Below are 22,787 nucleotides of genomic sequence, written 5' to 3' on the forward strand. Positions count from 1 at the left end.
TAGACAGTGGCGTAGCTAAGGGGGGGCGGGCGGCACTTTCAGACAGGACGTTTTTTTTGATAATGCAAAAGTACACGAAAAATAAAAGCAAACAGAATGGCAACGTTCAATACAGAATAATTCCACGTTAAGTCAATACTCTCCATTGAGCGTGATCTTGCAGATTCGATTAATTTTGATTTGGTAGTTGACTTTGCAGCCAGAGCAGAAAAATTAACTTTTGAAGTGACTCATGCACAATCTCACTTATGTTACAGTAGTAACTGCTTTAAAATGTAGAACAGTTACATTTGCAACATACTATTTGATTCCTAAGTTGAACCCTTTGTTGAAAATGTAATATAATTTGTATAAATTTATATCGTTTTCCAAGACATCTGGCTATTAACACCCCCCAGGACTTGTTTTAGACACACAGAAAGACATCAATAAATTTTGCAAATCGTAAATCGCGCAAAGTTTACGCGATTTACGCTTAATCTGTGGAAGCAATTTTAGAATCGCTAACTCTGTTGGGTTTTTGTGTAGCTGAGTTTTTTGTGTTCTCTAATTTTAGCCGCAGTTTTTGCCCGTTCATGTGTAACAGCTACCTAAGTTAATAGCTGTTTATCTGCTAATAAATTTCATACAAATATTACCCCAAAAGGGAACGTTCAAATATTACGTAACGCTTTTTTTCCGAATTTTTGACCCCCCCTCCCCCATGTAACGCCAACGTAACGCTTTTTTCAATCCCCCCCTCCCCCATGTAACGCTTTTTCACTACAAATTCAGCACAAAAAACTACCATTCCGTACTCGAAAGCGTTACGTAACGTTTTGCTTGAACCCCCTCCCCCCGATGTGACGCTAACGTAACGCTTTGCATAAACCTCCCCCTCGAAGGCGTTACGTAATATTTGAACGTCTCCAAAGTGTTTCCAGAAAGCGCTATAATCCATTATTTAAGTGTAATTTTGCAAAAATTTTCCGGCTTTGAGCCACTGATGCATGCTCGGTCACAGGTTGACAGAGTGAAGTTTCCACTTGTTGAAGTGTTGTTGTTTGTGAGTTATTCCATCACCCCAGAGGCCACATGGAGAGCAGTTCAGTCAGGGCCGTAGCTAGACCGCAGAGCAAGGGGGGCCGAAAAATTTGAATCATTATAATTGTAGCTGTTGCTCGAGAATGTTTGGATTTTGCCAGGTGAGACGAGGCCCCGGCTGGCTGCAGGCCTGAGTTCAGTTGTTTTTATTTCTGACCATCACAGCAAAAACAGTAGGCTACACGTCAACATAGCAAAGGACGAGAAAAATTATGATAGAAGCGACAAAAAGTTCTTGAATGCGTTGCTCAAGAGCACACCCCGAGAAACCGAGGGCATTTTTAGTTACCATTTGCAAACTATGAAGTTAAATTATCCAATTTTATAGTTACTTGTTTGCCCTGGTAATAAGCTATATTGTAACAAAAATTTAACTAAAAATTGTGCTCTCACCAGTTTTGGAAACAGCTCGCCGAACAACAGCAACTTTTCATTGATGCTAGCGCCATCATCATTAAGTTCCTCTCGTCGAGGGTTGGAGGCAATGAGACGCAAAGTTTCTCTGCTGTGAGATTTTTCTACTGCAGTTTTGTAACTAAGTCTTGACCAGTCTGAAATATCATTAGTCCAAATTCTTGGTTGTCTGCCCATATTTCGTTTGACGTTTATTTATCCTTCTAGTAGTTAGGCTATGTTTGAACAGAATTATTGCGAATCATCTGGCCAAAATATTTCAATTTTCTTGATTTAATTGTTTGTAGAATTTCCATGTTGGTTTGTATTCTAGATAGTACATCTTTGTTTGTGATTTTATCCTTCCATGAAATTTTAAGCATTCTTCTATAAATCCACATTTCAAATGCCTTAAGTCGTTTAACCATTTGTGATGATAGTGTCCATGTTTCTACATTGTAAAGTAACTAGTCCATGTTAGCATTTCACAATTCGTTTTCGAGTGTTGATGTTAATTTTGAGTGTTGTCAGGGCCGGATTTAACTAATGGGGGGTCCGGGGCACTTTTAGATCGGGGGGCCCCCGTGCAAAAAATTTTTTCAAGCCTACGGCGCGAAAAACCACCTCTGCGTCTACAGTAGCATCAGTCCAGTAGGCTACTGCACAGCATTTTGCAGAAACTTTAAAGGCCAAAATGAAAAAAATAACACAAAATTACATTTTTTTTCCACATAGGGGGGCCCTTTAAAAGCGGGGAGCCCGGGGCAACTGCCCCCTCCCCCTAAATCCGGGCCTGAGTGTTGTTAATGTCTTTTTCATTTTTGCGAAGTTATTTCTTGCTATTTCTATTTGTATCAATATTTCCATATCGCATCTGCCATTTTCAGTTATTGTGTGTCCCAGATAGGTAAAGTTTTTGAATTGTTTGACGGTTTGACCACAAAGTAGAATTCGCTTATATTGACTTCGGCTATTGTGACATTTCGCCTATACTGACACCTGTTGCAAAGTCCCTTTTGCATAGATTACAGTAGAGTAAAATGCGTCTATATAGACATAGTGACACTTCGCTTATAGTGACACTTTTTCCGCGGTCCCTTCAGGTATAGGCGAATTCTACTGTAGTAATATTTACTAAATAATTGCGCCGCCACACGGAAAATGCGAAGCTCAAGAACAGCGTCTTCGTTGCCAGCGTAATGGCAACTTGTGAGTGCTGGATGGGACTTTTGTTGCTAATTTACATAAATTAGGAAAAAGTTCAAGGTGATTGAAGACAATTAAATTGTAATTAGAAAAATTTGAGGTTTGAGAAAGAACGGCTGTGATGAAATTTATTTGGCAGCCTCTAGGACAGTGGTTTTCAACCTTTTTGGTGGAACAGAACCCAATGAAACATTCCAGAAGCTCGAGGAACCCCTGTTCAATAATTTAATTGCCTTATGCAAAAAAACCTCGTTTGATTAATAAAATTCAATTAAAATACTCATGTTCAGATTTATTTATGTACAATAAAAATACAAAATGTCGACGAAATTTGGCGGGAAGGCAGAAAATTAAAAGGTAATCTCACCACAAGAAAACAACGAAAGTTCGGGATCGCAGCGAATGTGTTAAAGTGTAGCAAATTTATTAATAGTGGCAAACCTAATCAATATTTCATTATATTTAAACAATATGCATATAATAATAAAATAGACTCTCGGATTTCAATGTAAACTTGCGGAACCCCTAGACTTACTGGTGGAACCTTAGAGTTGCATGGAACCCTGGTTGAAAACCACTGCTCTAGGAAAACACTAAAAAATTGGGCTGATGGGAATCCAGTCTGGGTAACCATTAGGCAAAATGTTTGGTGCTTGCAAATTCTTAGATAGCGACATACCTATAGTATCTGAGTGATAAGTAATATTTTTCCCCATAATTTTTGCGATTCAGGAAGAATTATCTTTTTTCATTGGAGACAGATTGTTCAAAGTTCAGGCAGGCAGAGGAAAGCCAGATTAAGGTAACTTTGTTCAGTAGTAGGCCTACTTCTGTTTCTAGGCCATGCATTTGTTCAGTGTTTGTAGATTGGACATTTAAAAATGACATGATCAGCAGTTTTTCTGTTCTGCGTTCACAGGCCACTAAGAAACTAAACCCCACTTGAGCAAACTAAAATCATCAATCATTTTATTTTTTGTTATTAATTTGTCCCAGACGAAAAAGGTACTCCTAGCTACAATAGTCGATATGGACCTATCAGCATGTTAATGAATGGGAAAGGTGGCAAAACCTTGAAAGGTTTAAAACGTGCCTGAATAGAAAATCATGCAGTAGGCTATATGTGTGTAGTTAACACGGCCACCAAAAATGAAAGCAATCAGACTCAACTTACATTAATTAAGCTTGGCCCAATAGTAATAACAATCATGTTTTATTTTGCACTCATTGCATCAATATACAGTATACTGCAATCATACCAACAAAGTAGACATCAGTTTGGTATGTATATACTTTGTGAGCCAGAGGTCATACCAAAGATGATAATACAGATAGAGCTGAAATTTATTCTTACTTAGCACTCTGCATTAAGAGAAAAGATTTAGGAAAATAATGTACGTACTCAGTGGCATTGCAACAATATACAGTACACTGCAATCATACCAACAAAGTAGACATCAGTTTGGTACTTTATGAGGTCATACCAAAAATGATAATACAGATGGAGCTGAAATTTATTCTTACTTAGCACTCTGCATTAAGGGAAAAGATTTAGGAAAATAGTGTACCCAATGGAATCTTTGCATGACTGTGCTGAAAATGCTTGCCTTATAGACTGCTAAGAGCAACACATCTCTTATGGATATAATAGTGCTACATAATCACACACCCAAATGTTTTTATTTTGTTTTTTTTATTAAACAAAACTCGCAAAAAGGCTATGCAAGACAAGTAAGCAAATAAATTGTGCAAACTTGATCAGATTCTAAAAACCACTTGATAAAAACCATTCATTTAATTGTGAAGTAAGGCATAGGCAATTGACTGTGGAGTAAATTTGAATGTTCAGTTGTTCACCAAAGGTTGTACCTTCAACTAAACATCAACATGGAACAAATTTTATACTCAAAAGCATGGTGCTTTTACCAGCAAACCAGTTTGCGAAGTACGGTACTAGAATAGTAGACGCTACTTGTGAAACTTTGTTGTCCAAACATATTTTTAGTATCACAGAAATAGGCTACAAAATGTAGCTTATTCACAAGAAAAAAATTTGATGACATTATTGGAGGCCAGGTAAACAAATTTGGTTATCACATATTGCTTGCTTAGAATAAATAATAAATGTTGTTTAAAAAATGGTTTATCAAACATGTTGTACAAACATTCATCATCTTTTGATTTTTTTAAGCAATTTATCCAATATAATTATGTAACTTGTGTGTACCTACAATTTAGTCCAAAAATGGTGTTGCACTGTGAAGAAGATGGACTTGTTTTTAGAATATCAGAACATACTCCAGAAGTTATAAGCCAGGTACAGACAAGCTTAAGTTAATGTGCTTCTGTTTTTGCTGTCATTTAAATAAATTGTTTGCATATAGTAATGCCAAAGTAATAGCATGTAGTAATAGTTAACCTCAGACTGAGAAAACTTCTTCAGCAGCTTATTTCTGGCAGTTTTTTGCATACCATACTTGTAGACGCTTCAGTCACCAAGATTGACAAACTGAAGTTTCAGTTTGTTGAGGTGTAGGCTGTAAAATGACATACCATAATCTTCTAGAAGAAGGCAATATGCTGAAAGGTCCCATTTTTGTACCGGTACTTTGTGGTAAACTGGAGACACACAAGAAAACAGTCAATTGCATAGAGCTCAGTATCACAGGAATTGGGCCTGTTGGGGATTTGATGCAGCTGACACCTGCAGCCAGTTTAATGCTTCCTGTTTGCCCAAGAAGCATTTCGGTTTTGCAGAAGGCATGGCAATGGTGAAATCTTTATTTACAGTATCGTATTCATGGATTGGTAACAGTCATACATCTGAAACAAGCATATACTTGCATTGCAATTATTAAAAAAGTTGATTGTTCTTGTCACTGCAATGCATTTGGCCTTTGGGGTCACTAAAATTGTTCAATTGTCTATTTGTAATGTTTTAGGTGCTATCAGAACGTGGATGGACACAATACGATGAGGAAAATGTCACACAGTTTGAAGGATCTTGGAATTTGTGGTGGAAGACACAACGTTTTCGAAAGACTGAGCATGATGACATTGCCCCTTGGCAAAGACTTAATCATTTTCCTCGAACTGATGCTATTACTCGAAAAGACTGCCTGGTTCGCAATCTTCGTCGAATGAGGTTTGTAATATTTCTTGTTTGAAGCTACAAGGAAATTTAATTTTAAATGATATTCTGTACGCAAGAAGATGACAAATTCATGACAGTAGAAGGACATGTTTTTTGGTATTTTTTCATATATTTCAATCAGCTTAAAAACATTTTTGTTTACTTTTTGTCAAATCAAAAGTCATTATTCGGATTTAGAGAGTTTTGGTGGTTATTGCTACATTGATATTGAAATGTCCTACACACTGCTACGTTTGATGCACAACCAATTAACATGACATGTTTTATTTGAGTTGACAACTAGTGCAAATAAACAAAGTCTTGGTCACCTGACTTTTAGCCAAACATGCTACTATTCTGCAGCCTTAAGTAGGCCTACCTCTTTGCCTCTTCGATATATTGGCAACTTTTGTCTTGATCAAGAATATAAATTAAGTGAACATGACAACATATATATTTAAAGTTTAATCAAAATTAGTTATTAGTTCACTAATACCGTAACCTTAATAACCTGTTTCACTTCAATAGGATCATCAGAAGGAACTTATTCAAATATTTTTTTTTTTGAATAAAATCCTTCTGATATTCTATTTGAATAAGTTCCCTCTGATGAACCTATTGAGGTGAAACAGGCTGTTAAGGCTTTAAGTGTACTAGTAACTAATTTTGATGCAATTTGCTCTGCTTGGCATTGAGAACTTTTGTAGTATTAATAGCATTTATTGTTTAATAAAAATTTAAAGTATTTGAGTTTAAAGCTAAAGTCAACATTTATCTTACCGGTATTGCTTACACTTGCTTTGCCCCAAATTGAAAACTACATTTTACCAAAAAATATATTACAAAATCTTTAAAAAAATGTTTGTGTGTTTAGAAAAAATGTGCCAAGTAATGCGAAGCAATGGAATGGCAGGGTATTGTTGTCTTCGTCACGTTGTTGCTACACCTCCTCATAATTTTTCTTGATCACGTCTAACAGGTGCGTCCATGGAACTCCAATATTTAACTTTCATCCTTCGGCTTACATTTTACCAAACGAGTACACAAAGTTTGTCACCGACTATGCGAGGGAGTCTCAAAAGAACGGGAAAAAGGTGCCAATGTTTATATTTTGTGAGATACGAGTAGTTTTTATTACATGGTTTGTTTTTCTCTCTTTGAATCCGTTTCATGTCGCATCATATGTAAATTGCAGCCAAAAACTTTGGACGTACAAAGTTAGCTTTAATTGTCTAAAAATTTATGTCCGTTTTCTAACTACCGTACGGTCGCCTTTTAGTTTGTGACTTGTTGATTTAGTGGTAGGTTTTACAAGTGCTTCAAAGTTTGAGTGCCTTGCCCTTTCATGCTATTTTATTGTACATGCGTTCATGCTATTGTACTGGGATACTGTTAAAGCTTCCCAGACATGAAAATTCATCATTTTTACATTGATTCAACGTCTGCAGACGTTAAATCAATGTAAACATGACAGATTTTGCTGTCTGGGTAGTCGCACAACAATTTTGTTGCAGAATCTTTACTGGATTTGCAAGCCTGTGGATTTGTCACGTGGTCGCGGTATCTTTGTCTTCAACGATCTGAAGGATCTCAATTACGATTGTTCCGTCGTAGTCCAGCGATACATCACCAACCCTCTTCTTATCTCCGGCTACAAGTTTGACATTCGCATATACGTTTGTGTGCCAAGTTTTCAACCTTTGACCATCTACATTTACCAGGTTAGTCTTCAGTTTTATTTACGTCAAAATTAAGAGGCCGTTATGTAATTTATTCGGTTGTCATTTTTCCGCTAGTGATCCATTGTTAGTTGGGACCCAAAGCGATGTAAAGAAAACCTAGAAAAGGTAGCACGCCAAACTACCGTAGTAAATATGCATAATATTAATAATTCTTTAAATACTGTGGTTTATTTGAAAGTAAAAAAATAACAAAATTACCCAAAATGATCAATCAAGGGCCAATCCAAGAGTTATTTGGAGACAAAACTACTATGCCGTGTTCTGCGTTTGGAATTAATTGGTAATTTGAATAGTGTCGCATATGCAATGTACATCTCATTTTAGAGAACCGATACACTATACTGTGATGTATTGGTGATATTTCACGATTTTGTGATAGTGCTGTTTCTTGTTTGCTTGCAGGAAGGTATTGTTCGTTTTGGAACCGATAAATTTGATTTAAATCAGTTGAAAAACGTCTTTTCTCATCTAACCAACACTTCCATAAACAAATACGGGCCAAGCTACTCCACGGACAAAGAGAGAGTCGGTCCAGGTTGCAAATGGACGCTTTCCCAGGTAGAAAATCTTGTCCCATGCAGCAAAACCTTTCATTTTTGTCTGGGGTGTTTCTGAAGGATTTTGTTGTCTGCGGTGTTTCTGATGCGTTATGTCTGTTTATGTTTCTGATACAATCGCGTTACAACTTATTACGTAATCTCACATTCTGTAACATATGGCAATTTGAAAGAAAATGTCTTGAAATAGAGTATTATCGCTTTGTTGCCATACCGTATTTAGCTTAACCCTTAGAGCAGCGTTTCTTAACCTTTTCTGACTCTAGCACCCCTGTAAACAGGCCTGAACATTGAACACTTGAACAGTCTAGCACACCCTAATTATCGTTAACCTACAAGCTACAACTACTACAGTGCCGGCCAAAAGGTTAGTACAGGCCGAAATTTTGACATGTTTTCAGATCGCTGGCGATATACTCTGTAATGAAGTCTCTTGTTGTCTAACAAACTGTGCTGCTGTTTTGATTCAGGATTTGGTATTTGACTTTCATTTACCAACAAAATTTCAATTGTAACCATATGTAAGTGAATCAACTCTCTTATCAGCACATTTTGTTAGACAACAAGAAACTTTACTACAAAATATACCGCCAGCGAGCCAAAAGCATGTCAAAATTTCGTCGCTATTAAACTTTGGCCTGCATTATTCAAAGGAAAGCAATGTAAAAAGGGTATCGAGAGTTTGTTCACGTTCTGCAATTGGATGCTTCAACTGGTGTTGCCACAGTCTAGCAGGTTTCAAATTTGAGTTGCAAGAGACGAAATGGCAGGTCATACACTGCGCCCGGTCTGGTCCTCCACGATTGTCCAGGAATACAGGAAAGCCATACTTGACATATTCGTCACTCCATTTGCGAATCTGCTGATACTGGCAGAAAGACGAAAAATTACAGAAAAGTAAAATGGCATTTTTTGATATTATACTGCATGCATTTAGCACCCCCTATATTATATTCCAGCACTCCCGGTTAAGAAACGCTGCCTTAGAGTCTACGTATGGTGCTAAAATTTTATCTGATTTTATCGAACAGACTTCATTGGCAGTTGTGTTCGTTTAAAATTCTGTTTCTTTCGCAACGTTTATCGATCAGTACACATTTCGACATTACAAACCTAAGTTTTGTCGCTTTTTTTTCAAGTGGATCTTTTTCTCATTTAGCTACTTGTGGCTACTCGAGTGCTTGTTGGAAAAGCTGAACTTGAAGTTGAGTTTGCATTTTTTCATTATCTTGACAAAGAATTCAAAGCATCTACAGTAAACTTCTTAAACTTAAAGCTATCCTCTGCCAGAAAAGTATTCCTTTTTTCATATCAATTCAACGTCTGATTCGATTTTGCTGACATTTTGAGATTTTTTTTCTCGCAGCTACGTAGCTACCTGAGGCAGTTGGATTCTGTTGATGAAACCTTGCTCTGGAATCGGATCTCGAACATAATCACATGTACACTGGCCACACAGGCACCTTCTGTACCAAAGTGTCAAAATTGCTTTGAAGTATTCGGCTTCGACATCATCATTGATGACCAAATGAAGCCATGGTTGTTGGAGGTTTGTCGAGCTGAAAAATATCTCATCCCTGCAGAAAACTTACAAATTTTGCATCGTTTAAATGTCTAACAATGTAAAATTGGTAACTTTTCTAGCTGAAATTTTCTACGGTTCGAGAAAAAGTTTTCTCTGCCTATAAAACGTTGAATGGTAGTTTTATCAATTTTTTCTAGCTGTGATAGCATACGATTACGATCCTTTCTGTTTTGAGTATTTCTGATGAACTTGTTTTTTGTTTGCGACCGGAATTTATCTGTTTGCTGTTGAAGGAAAATACGAAATTGTCTTTGAACTATCCAGTGGAAATGACTATTTTCGAATGGCATGTATTTATGTCAGTTATTTGTTTTGCAAAAACTTCAGTGTTATCACCAGAAAAAAAAAGAATTTCTTTCACGTAGAAACACTTTCGAAATTTCAACTACCCACTACCCAGATGTTATTTGTTACATCAAATTTATTCTTGATGATGGTAAACTGGTTTTATTACCTGATAAATACGAAAAGCAATTAAAAAATCTGTTCATTTAAGGCTAAGTTGGCGGTGATATGCTCACTGCTACGATCAGTGGTTCTTAGTTTTTAGCGTTATTATTCCAGGTAAACTTTAGCCCGGCTCTCAGTATGGACTGCCAGGCTGATTTCATTGCCAAACGCTCCATGATCAATGACCTTATCGATTTGCTCAACTTCAAGGGTAAGCATGTGTGTAGAATTGATTCCTTTTGAACATATTGTTGTTTCAATATTGTGCTCTGTCACACAAACGTATTTTGTTAGGGAATGTTACACAAGCGAGACTTCATATGTTTTTAGGATATTTTGTATAAACTAGTTGTTTAATAGGATAGGCTACTTTTCTACTCAGTTTTCTTGATGTTAACTTGAGCCATGAATGTACGAAACATAGATGTTTCGTGAGCACAACTTCGTTTCACAAGGTTCAATTCATATAAGTTCAATACAACGTTCATGATATGAAAAGAATGCTGAGATTGTTAGCTGTGAGACTTTTTTTGTTCTTATGAACCTAAAACTACACGCAAGGTTTATTAATTTGTGTTGGAAGCGACATGGCTTCCCTTGCAGGAAAGCCTTTTAGTTTTTTCGATCAGCAAAACTTTGCAACATTCCAGAATATTTATTTGAAAACTCTTGGTCTTAGTGGGTGCGTTTCACTTTTCGCGGACCTCAATGTCGATCCGCTTGTCTACAAGAAAACGGTTCTATCAATCTGTACAAATTTTCTTTCAGAGAAAGACAGTGAGCACGGCGGCGAAACGTACCGAAGTTGCCCAAGTCCTACATCCAGTAGCCTGCGAAGCATGTACGGGGGGCAGGATATTTACGGCTCAAAGAGGCTGAGCGCAAGAGCTTCAACAGGAAAAAGCAAACCCTTGCAGAGCAGGAAAGTTTCAACACCCACCAGAAAATCCTTTGATACAACTATCGATAGCACGTTGAGCCACCCAGCTTCGAAGCGGAAAGAGTCTGGTCGACGAAGATCGGATACAAAATTGGTGACGACTCGAAGCAATAGCGGGAAGGAAGCGAATAGAAAGACATCGCGTTCTACATCTTTGCCACAGATCAGGAGACAATCGCCGGAAACCCTAGATTGTAAGTTTCTTAACTTGTTTGTGATGTTTGGAGATGATGCCGGAAACGTATGGGGTAAATCTCAACCATAACGATCTGTATAAAGGTCGCCATAATGTCAACGTTGAAGTTGATTGACCCTCACTTTTTTTCTAAACAAAAATAACAATTTTCTACCAGTAAGCCTCCTCATTTCATATGCACCATGGCTGTCGTTTACTCGCGAATTACAATCTAGGTTAAACTCGTGGCCTTTAAAACTCAATTAAACAATGACACACTGGCAACTCTTTAATTGGTAGGACTTCATGAGCTCATTCTGTATTGTGTCGTAATTGCGCTGACTAAACTTATTAAACTTAAGCTTTGTGTCATTCTTATATCAATTTAATCATTTTGATCTGTGATGAGGACATTGCCAGGTCCGTTTTTCATATATCGCAAAGATGTTCTTTCTATATATTTGATGCACATTTTATTTACTTGACTGATTTTTTTCTCCTCAGCTCCGACCAACAAGGTTTCTAATCAGGACGATTTTCCACGCAATCTGAGCTCAAGCAGTGTCGCTTCCAGTATTTCATCTATCGATCAGCTGAATCAGCCTGAGAATTCGTTGGAGCACTTTAACGATACTCTATCCCTGCCAAAAACTTCAGATGCGACAAGTGTAGCCACCGGCGTTTTGCAGGATAACCGTGAAACGAGACTTTTTCAGCATAAAAAAAATAATCTGCAATGCTTGTCCACTATTGCTGAAATAAACAATGGAAACACTGCTGCTTCAGGCGACCAATTAAGATCAGATCGTTTGAAAACTTCTCTTCTTCCAATTAAATCTACGTCACCCCACGTCACGCGAAAGAAGAAAGCAACGAACTCGGCTGTTGACAAAAGACAATCGAAGGTTTTCAGTTTATCCGCCTCGTGGAAGCCCAACAGCGGAAAAACAAGATCAAAGTCATTTAGCCAATACAGTGAGTGAAATCATATGCTATGGTTTGTCAGCCTTGTACTATAAAACATTTCAATCAGTTGTATTGTGGAAGGGCTGCCAGCTCGTGTTTATGTATTTGAATTTGCAAGCAAGGGCTTGGTCGCTATTTTATGTCATCCAGTTGTTTGCACATGACGTCTCCGTGTGTTACAAGTTATTGCATTTAAAAAACATTAAAACACATTTTGTTTAGAGTCGCCATATAGTATTTCAAGCACATCCCCGCACAAGTCATTTGCTGCCACCCCGTGGCCCCGAACTAGGGTTGGGGATTTCATTCTCACTTTCCCCCTAAATGAGGCCATGAGAAAAGCTTCTGGACCCAATTTTGATATGAAAATCATTTTAAAAGAACAGCAAAAAATGTTGAAGGTAACTGTTTTCAAAAACTACTCACTATGGATTTATTTCAAACCCGACGTTTGAGTAGAATTTTTGTGTTTATAATATTTATTAATGTTTAGTAATTCAATGAAATATTTTTACTTACCTCTGTTTAATGTGTGAGTTATAATCAGCGTTTTGGCAAGAAAGGAAAGTATTTATTTGTTTAAATATTTTAGCACGTGCTGCTTATCCTAAAGGGCGGGGAAACCGGAATTAACTTTTTGCGAGTTTTTCGTTTCAGCGTTATGTCATTGTGTACAACATGCGTTTTAGCGAAAAAAAATCCAAATTTTGTAGCCCTCGTCTCGCTAAGGCCGCTTTTGTTTGATACCCGTTTGCGAGGTCTCGCGCGCATCAAGCTGTGATGCTGTTCGCTGTGACGTCACAAGGTACATATAGTTGTGGCCAAAAGTTTAAGACCAGACTTGATTTATGACCATTTTTGCATTACTTCAAAATACTGCATCATATATTGTTTCAGTTGCATCATCTTTATGCATCATCTTATATCTGATGCAGTATTTTGAAGTAATGTAAAAATCGTCATAAATCAAGTCTGGTCTTAAACTTTTGGCCACAACTATATGTACCTTGTGACGTCACACCGAACAGCATCACAGTTTGATGCGCAACGAGACCTCGCAAACGGGTATCAAACAAAAGCGGCCTTAGCGAGACGAAGGCAACAAAATTTGGATTTTTTATTGCTAAAACGCATGTTGCACACAATGACATCACGCTGAAACAAAAAACTCGCAAAGTTAATTTGGGTTTCCCCGCCCTCTAAGAGAATTTGTCACTTACTGCCATTCCATGTGGCAGCTTTCCAAGAATAGACATTTTTCTTGTAACAACTAGAGCAGAGGTTCTTAAACTTGGAGAATCTTCACCCCCCCTAGAGGGGCGCGCCCCCCAGTTTAAGAACCACTGATCTATTGAATATCGTCTTGCAAATTTACAAATCATTGAACATCTGTGTAGAGTTGGGTAAAGAAAATATTGTAGGTTTCTTTCTAAAGAAAGTTTATTTCACAATTTTCTATACAGTTATACGAGGTTGAGCAACCTGTTGTTAAATGTAAACTGCACAGTCGTATAACTTTATCAGGGCAAGCCGTACAATGCTTTACTTGATGCAATTTATGATTTGAATTTTTTAGAAACTGAATGCAAAATCCATCAAGCAACGTGATGTTCTGCGGCGAAGTAACTCAACTTCGGTCTCAACATCAGAGGCTCTGCAGTTGAGTTTTCATTTGAAGTTTGAAGATAAGGATTTAAACCCTCTCTATTTTTGGGGTCCACAGCACCCGCCATTATTGACAAACCTTTTATCATAAAAACCAAAGTAAGTGAGAAGATATGTCCCAGGCAACAACTCATACTGAAAAATCAACTTTCCAAACGTTATTTTACGTTTAAAGTTGCTTTTATTGATTTGTTATTAAATCTAAACTGTGACTCGAAAAGATTTCACTCATGGTATGTGTTCTAGTAGATTGGATCACGCCACAATACCGACCCTTCCCCGGTTCTATATTTAGACCGCTTTGTTGTGTTTAGCAACAATTTCCTTTGTTTTGTGGTAACTTTATCTTTTGTGAGGAAGCCTTATAATAGACGTTGGCAGTGCGATGGTTTACCCCTTATCTACTGGAAGGTTTTGTGTGACTGAAATCACAATGAATTGAATGTTGCCGCTGTGTTCGACAATCCTGTGTTCGACATTATGTATTTCAAAAATCCAAAACAATCTCCGTTGGGTTTCATGTAAGAAACAATCAAAGAAAATTCTCTTCTTTGTTTTTAAAATTTCTTGAATCTCACGAATGTGAGAGATGAAATGGATCCAGCTGTTTAAATCATTGTTATTCATTTTGAGCAAAAATGCATTGCAATATTGCTTTTGCACAACAATTTTCCAAGCGTAAAGCACGCGCGTGGCACTTACAAATTACTTGTATTCTTGTTTTCGTCTTTTGTCTATTTTTCTCTCTAAACGCACACCACCTTTGCTCTTGCTGTTTATGTCATTTGTAATCCTTTCCAGACAGTAAAATCAGTCGTTTTTACATGAGCGTGCTGAGCGTGCATGCTGATTCTTCATGATCAATGTAGCTACCTCACTTATACGGTTTAAAAAGTGGCTTGTGAAATTAAATTTAATATCGTAAGCGCCCATTTACAATCATGAACCTAATAATCTTGAAAATTATTAGATTTACCAGATTTGTTGTTACAATGTTGCTTGGATATGATAAGCTATTGTCAAATAAAGGAAGCGTGCGTAAAGGCGGTTTGTAATAAGATACTCTGATCTCACAATAGGCAATTGCCACATTTTATTGATAAAGCAATATTACCTTTGCTTTTGTCCGACTTATGACAATAAAATAATTTGATGTGTAAATAGTTGCTTTTTCGGTTACAAATGTATCTATGCTAATTCTTAACAATTGAGTATTTGAGTAATGGTGAGCTGCACATTCTCTCACCTTTTTCGTGTGAAAAAATATGTATTTCTACAGAAAGTGATTGACATTATTAACAAGATTAAATTTTTTAATATTTAAGCAGATTGTGAGTGCCAATTTCGTAGGGTTATAACTTGGAGTCTGTATTAGAAGGTTGCCAGATGTTTTTTAAATTTCCAGCCCAATGGTTTCTGAAAAGCAGCCCAAAAGTATCCCAATCGTCAGAAGTGATAACACAAATCCAAAATACAGTATGAGAAATTTGCGCAAAATATTGTCAAAGTCGAAAAAAATTGAGTTAAAATGGAATAAAATCAAACGAAAAAAAAACGCGACTGCTAAAATTTTTCCTCCACTCCAAAATAAAACCAGCCCAATTTCTCGTGAAAACCACGGAACTGGCAACCCTGAGTCTGTAATATGTGAAACTTGTGACTTGGCTAACTGTTGGGCTTGAGCATGGGCTGTGGGTTTAATGTGCGACTGGTAACTTGTTCTTTCTTTAAGTCACAATTCCATTTTTTGCATTTCATAACTTTAAACTGTAATAAATAAAAACGAAATTTTTTCTTGTAGATTTCTGAAGTGCTTTCCTATTGGTTCCTTCGGTTGTTCAACGCTCCGTGAAAATGGTTTTCACTCCGTTGCTCTGTCAGTAGTGCTTCGCCTCTTATCTCCAGGATATTTGCGCTCTCCTCTGGATCAAAGTTGTAACTTCGGAGCCGAAGATTCTTATCAAAGAATTTTTTACTTCAAATCTACGATACTTGTGATCTGGGTCAAACTACAAACAACTTCAAACTTTTTCAATTTTTTGCCTTTTACTTTTCACGTTTTTTCGCTTAGAACTTGTATGGCAACTGCACAACACGAAGTGTTGCTTCTCTCAGAGCTACGACTGCCAGCCCTCTACTTTCATGCGTGCCAAATACTATTGTCCTATTATTCCAACTTGTCTCGTTGGTTAGTTTTCTTTTGTTTGATACGCGATGCTTTTTCTTCCTGCGTTGCCATCATCTATGATTGACCCGTTTTGCTTTTTTGAAGTAACAGCAGTCCTCACCAGGTCACCAATTGTTAAAATAAATGAAATTATAAACGAAAATATCAAATGATTTTATTGTTGTTTGTGGATGTATGTACTAACTAGAAAAAGACGTTTACCATACAAGGAATTCAACCCTTTTGCTGTAGCACATTGTACAATTAACAGTAATAGAATCCGTAAAAAAAACGAGCAAGCTTATCTATGTCTTTAAAGACCTGTGAATCTTAGTTTAAGCGCTACTGCTTTGAATGCTTACTATGAGTTAATTGTTACCTGACAGCAAAATCCGCAATTTTTACATTGATTCAACATCTGCAGACGTTGCATTAATGTAAAACTGGCATGTTTTGCTGTCTGAGATGTGTCGCTCCTCCTCTTGTATGCTCCAGCTTTCACTTTCACTCTTTGTTTTTCTGAAATCAAACGGTATCCAACTATTATAATTCATTTGCATTTTTTTCCGCTATCAAATGCTTTGCATTCGCTGTGTTAGAATTGTTTGATCATTTTCTTTGTGCTCTGATTGAAAATCCATTGAGCATGTTATGTCCCGTTTGGGCCACGTAAGCTATGGGCCACGTATACCACGTAAGGTTAATAAACTATGGGCCACGTATACCATGCAAGCTAAAATTTACATATTTGTTTCAATTATTTTGAATACTTTTACGTTTTGTTTCCACTGTAGTGTTCACTTGATTGAGACAGAAAGCAACGATTATATGACGTAACATTGCTGAGCTATGTCAATGTGAGCTTCAAGCCGCATTGGTGGAATTTGTTTGAAAGTAATTTCGTTCAGAGCATGATCGGCAAATACAGGTCTTGTTTAAAAGGTGTTCATGTTAGCTCAATTTTAGTCCAAAGTTACAGTTCTATGGTTTATTGTTATCTCCCTGTGTTGTGTGGCAATTGTGTGTTGCGTTTACCTAACTCTATTGTATGGCTAGTGATTCTTTGTTTTAATGCACTTTCACATCAATTGCCTAGCGAGTTTGTGTACTTGGCCGTATTTGTGATGAATACTGTTTTAAGTCTAAATAAACACATTCCTACACAAGACGAACGATTGCTCCATGAAACCAATACAGGTAGCCTATGGTCGTTGGCTATTTCAGGCATTAAAATCCGTCGTTTTTACATTGATTCAACGTCTGCAGACGTTAAATCAATTTAAAAATGGCGCACTTTGTTGTCTGGGATATGGCAGTATGAGAAAATTATCATGCTTTTTTATTTTGGCTAATTAATTTGTCATAAGTACAAAAACTATAATACAGTTATAGAAACCTAAAGCTGGACTGTTTATCTTCTGTATAGGTTACCCTTTCTCAATTAATTTGTTTAGATTTTGCTTATATTGACGGAAAATCTGTCGGTATAAGCAAATGTGGTTTCAGTTTATTTATTTGTATTAGGCACGAAGATTAAATATTACATTTATTCTAACCTGCTTTGCTTCTTTAAATATATTTTCGCATGCAATGAGCCAAGAATAACTCAGTCAAGATTAGACCAATGTTACCAGTTGCTAACGTTGAATCAACGTAAAAAAAACGATTGATTTACTGTTTGGGACAATACAGCAATTATTTCCTTGTTTGTTTGTTTATCTTTATCCTGCATTGCGGGAAAGCGGACTTGAGCGCTATGCATCGGTGTACGCCTTCCGACGTACACCTGACCCACGCTGCAGCCGACTGCAATGTCTGTTTCCGGTTGTCTACTTTACTTATGACTGAAATTTGGTACTAACCATTACTCGAAATCGATCACTGGGTAGAGGCAATTATCGTAAAGTTTCTTGCCCAGAGAAACAACAGCAAGTGCGGGTGGCTGGAGTCGAACATACAGGCTCTCGACTGCGAGCCCAACGCGCTAACCACTCGGCCACTCGGCCTTGCAAACAAATCTCCAATTTTTCAATGGAAAATAAGTTTGATATGTTATTGTTTACGATAAGCTTCTACAGTAAAGTACAGTAGGCCAAGTTATACCATAGCATTAACAGTCAATGGTGGATATAACTAGTGAGGCACCTGGCCACTTGCCATAGGTAAATAATGAGAAATTTATTTATTTTTAATCAAACAGCCTTCCCTACTAAACTATATTGGAAAAGCTATCTATTTTCAAAATGAAGCAATAGAACAAAATAAAAATTAAGCAAAACGTGACTATTGAATCGAAGCAGAAATTCCTTAGCGGACAAATGGCCCAGGCTCCTTTTCCATAGCCCCCAACCAGAGAATAGTGCAAATTCCAAAACCTCCGTTTTGAGACACGTGTCACATCACGATAACTGAATTAATGATAATAATAATGAATAAAATATCACTACTTTTTGGATTACCGCAAAGACACACCCGCTATAAAATGGGAGCGAGGCACAACCTCCCTGGATGCGCATCCTTTCCCCTTCAAGACTCACTTTAAAAAATGCTTATTCTGTTTTTACAGCCTTTAATTAGACAAAGCAATATGTGCCATTCAAAAAACCTTGCAAAAATTCAAAAAAAAATTGCATACATTGCATCCGTTATTGTTGTAGACTAGTTTATTGTATATGTTGGTGTGTGCATAACAGGTAACCGTCACTTGAAAGCAGTCAGAGCCGCCGCATTGTCGGCTTATAGCCTCCATCATGCAATGCGCTTCCACAGAGTAGCTTATAGTATTTCTAAGTTATTAACAATGCTAAGTCGTGTTATATGTTACGCAGTTTAGTTTACTACAGCACTCTCAATGCTGCTTAATATAACTTATGTATGATGCATTCTGCATGACTTCCTTTAACTTATTAATTCTTGAGGAAGTTATACAACGTAATAACGCTTACTATTGCTGCGTGTCATTCGCAGGAAAATGATTTACTGTATTTGAAGTATTAAAGCCTTGCCGTTTGCGTCATAGAAATTAATTTATCTAGCTTAGATTTCAAGTTTAGGCTTTGGTATTGGCGTCACAAACTTTGCAAGTTCGGTGATTAAACAAGCCACTTGATGTAGTATGATATGATAAACAATTAAATAATATCATAGCCTACTCAAGTAGGCTACAGTATCGAGTAGACGAAAGTAAAGGATATCGAGGCAGTAGCGTATAGAAATAGTGGCTAAGCCTATTGAACAGCTAGTCTTTGTAGTTAGTAAGTTTTTAAGTTATTAACAATGCAGATTCTTATGTGCATTCAATGCTTCATTTAGCAGCACTTCTGGTTTCGTGAATAGCTTAGGCTACCATGCTGCAGGTCTTCTTACAATGTTAGCCTACTTGTTGTGACGGGAACCTCGGCTATAAATTCATAAAGTAGGCTATAGAAGTAATAGCATCACTGACAGTTTAAATGGAGTAGGTTAGGCCTCTTCATTGTATATTAGCCTACACCTTGCAGGTTGTTGCAAGCAGTAGAGAATCTATACTATAGTATAATCTAGCGATTTTCAATCACTTTTTCACGGAACACTGGTGTTCCGTGAAAAACTGTCAGGTGTTCCGCAAGAAATTCATTAGTTTTATTCGTGCTCCATAGAACACTGGTCAAAAATCAAAATCGCATGAGTTTCACGTTTATCTTTAAATAATTCCTGCCCAAATATCAACTTGTGCTCATTCAAACAGGCCCAGATATCGTACTAAAAAAAATGAAAATGGATAAATTGTTGCTGGGTCGTTTATTTTATTACATCAGTTTAAATTTCGTTTGGTGTTTGCAAGATTAGTTTAGGCCTAATACATAAAGTCTTCGGTAGCTCAAAAAGCTTGAAAAACGCTGATGTAGTCCAACCTGTCCAACAGAGAACGTAATGGCAAAGGATTTGCGACATGTAGAATACTATTAGCCCAGTTGTAGGTGCCTAATCTGCTTTTCAAACCAACATATTGCATGATAGCTCTTTAAGAAAGGGTTTTCATAAAATGTCCATGACCCAAAGAGACCATGCAAACTCATCAGAGATTCATTTAATGTACGGTGACCAAAGTAATTTTTTTTGACATTGCTGATTTTGAAAAATGCTATTTTAATACTAAAGCAAAACAATTATTTACATTTACAAAAAACGACTTTTTTTAACCTAAGTTAATAATACGTAAATGCTGTTAGATTTATTTTACAAAACAAGTTTTTTAAAAGTTTTTCTGTAAAAAGCATGCATAAAGCAATTTTAAGTATTGACTTTTAATTGCTTGTGCTCTCCAGTCGAAACGATCATTTGTATTAACTCTTATTCAAAGTTATAGGCTATTATAATTTCTTGAAGTCTTTTTTTCGATATGGCGGTATGCAGTTCTTTTCATTTCCGCAGATCACAGCATAAAGGCCCTGCATAAAGGACAGAAATGTAGTTTCAGTTGTGATTTTGATAACTCTTCGATTGAAACTTCACCTTTCTGAGGCAGTGATTTAGAGCTTTTTTCTGTTTTTATATTGCACAGGCACCAAGTTAGACATGCATCAAAAAGGTCTGTTATTTATCGCAATCTGCTGCTTATCGTATGAAAGTATTGCTAATGCCAATCTTATTGTTGAGTGGAGCTCTTGGACGGAGTGCTCTTCAGTAAACGGGTCAACTTGCCTTAGTAGAACATTGAATTGTCGAACTGAATCCACAAGCTGGCAAAAGTGCCGGCAAGGGAACAGCAGCGTTGAGGAACAGTTACTGAATTGTACTGGCTGTAACGGAACTTGGATAAACCCAAACGACGTAAGCTGTTGCGATGTAGTCTCATTTAAAGTCAAAAGTTAGTTTGGTCTACCAAACTTTCTGAACCCGATAAATTTAATACATTTGAAATAGTCTACCTGAATATTTTGAGTGCTTAATATTTATGCAATCGTACTTAAATTCTTCATAAGAAGTCAAATGTAGAAAGCAAAAAGTTAAAGTACCATACAAACTCAATGCAATTCCTTATTTTTTTTTCTTTCTAGACAAAGGGAAGTTGTGTTGCATCTTGTTGCAACTCATCCCGGTGGCGGACAAGTGCATGTTCTTCATCTTCTGCTTGTGTCAGACGCTCTAGGACCCCCTGTAACGATCTATCTTTATGTGCTGGTGTATGGACAACAACTGCTGTTTCAAAAGTGAGTTTTCTCTTGAAAATTCAGAATATTTTATTTCTTTGACTTTTTTCCACTTAGGTGGGGAGTTCGTAATGTCGGTTTCCTACGCCGTTTGCTACGGTTCTGGTCTTGGTTAAAAGGCAAACTTACTGCACTCTATTCTTTGTGAAGGCTGCTAGTCTACTCACTAGCATTTTGTTTAGTCTCTTCATTTACTTCCACAGCCATGTTGGTTTAGGAAACTTTAGGCTAAAGTGTCATCGCTGGCAGCCATGGCAACACCAAAGCAGCCTCGTTAACCCACAATTTTGTTTTAAATCTATTAAATCTTCTATCATTAAAATAAACAAACAAGCACAACAAGGGTATTAAAACGTTCCATAAAATTTTTTGTTGTTTCAAAATAACCATTTTCACATAGCTTATACGGTGTCGGTAAAATGCAATTGTTTTTGTTAGCCTGCTTTAAGATGGTTTTAACCTAATACTAGGGGCAACCTAATGTTAGCCTATTCATTTTTGTAAAATTTATTTTGTAAATACCCTAGCCAATGAAGGGGTTGTGGCACATGTTTTGAATACTGTATAGAGTGATGCAGTAGCGTTGACAGGGGGTCCAGAAGGTACTTTTGAACCTGGGTCCGGAATGACTGTAGGGGCCCGTGACCTTTCCAGGAGGATCAAAAACTTGAAGAAATCACCTCGTACATTTTTTTTGTATAGCGCGTTTTTCTTGGAAGCGTCTTGACTTGGGGCTCCAAGATCTTATTTGTACCTGACGCAAATTATCCTTTCAACGGCTCTGGAGTGATCTTATTACTAACACAACATCATATTGTAATTGTGGATCAAAGGTCAAAGACAGTAAAGACATTTTGACAGTTCTTTATAGCACATGCTTTAAATTTGTCATTGGGACTTCTTCAGATCCAGCAAATTCGTTGTTGGGTTTAAAATAACAAGAATTTAATTGTTGTAGTGCGATGCCACATGCAGAGCAAACGGAACGCAGTTGTTGTCTCAAAATTGCATAAAAGACAACCAACTGAGTGTTGAATGCGCTGGAAGTTATGGTTTGATTAAGCAACGAAACATTACTAAAGCTTGCACAAACATAGTAAGTCAAGTTAGTATTGGTGAATAATTACAATGTTTGCGTTAAAATGAAGAAATTATTGTTACCGATAACAAAAATTGAGTAGTAGTGCAATTGTATTAATGGTATTAATTAACGAAGAAGCTTCGTTAACCGAAGAAGGTTGTCGGCTGCATAGCCGAGTGGTGAGAACACTGGAACGGCAATCGAAAGGGCGCCGGTTCGTGCGGCTGTGTCTGTGGCAGGACACTTGAAGGCATGCCTGAAGGTGGACACGAAGATTGGCTTCCTTGCCTTCCCGTCCACTTAATCTAAATCTTCAACCACCGGGTGTAAGCCTGGATACGACAAACAAAAAAAAAACGAAGAAGGTTCAAGATCATGCGGCGCTGGTTCGACTCTCGGGGAGTGCGCTTGAGCAACGCACGTTAAGGACTGCTCTTCATGCAGCGGCATCT

The 22,787-nt window shown here is 37.2% G+C and overlaps 1 protein-coding gene across 1 annotated transcript; it reads left to right on the forward strand.

The window, feature by feature from the left end:
• Positions 1-4,875: 4,875 nt before the first annotated feature.
• Positions 4,876-17,694, forward strand: LOC145777077 (uncharacterized). The gene is made up of 12 exons (XM_082588365.1): positions 4,876-4,999; positions 5,625-5,827; positions 6,795-6,909; positions 7,330-7,536; positions 7,960-8,115; positions 9,481-9,663; positions 10,264-10,360; positions 10,918-11,283; positions 11,769-12,239; positions 12,453-12,631; positions 13,807-13,994; positions 15,697-17,694. The coding sequence occupies exons 1-11, from the start codon at positions 4,928-4,930 to the stop codon at positions 13,984-13,986; spliced, it is 2,229 nt and encodes a 742-aa protein (XP_082444491.1). The 5' UTR covers positions 4,876-4,927; the 3' UTR covers positions 13,987-13,994; positions 15,697-17,694.
• Positions 17,695-22,787: the final 5,093 nt, after the last annotated feature.

This window comes from Aplidium turbinatum, chromosome 9 (genome assembly GCF_918807975.1).
Source record: "Aplidium turbinatum chromosome 9, kaAplTurb1.1, whole genome shotgun sequence".
In the NCBI taxonomy this organism is placed as follows: Eukaryota; Metazoa; Chordata; class Ascidiacea; order Aplousobranchia; family Polyclinidae; genus Aplidium; species Aplidium turbinatum.

Bases quoted from the DNA above. Each gene is read 5' to 3' on its own strand.
- LOC145777077 (XM_082588365.1), top strand. From the start codon at position 4,928: ATGGTGTTGCACTGTGAAGAAGATGGACTTGTTTTTAGAATATCAGAA. The intron at 6,910-7,329 runs GTGCCAATGTTT...ATTTTGTTGCAG, and splicing joins CTCAAAAGAACGGGAAAAAG to AATCTTTACTGGATTTGCAA. The intron at 12,240-12,452 runs GTGAGTGAAATC...CATTTTGTTTAG, and splicing joins AAAGTCATTTAGCCAATACA to AGTCGCCATATAGTATTTCA.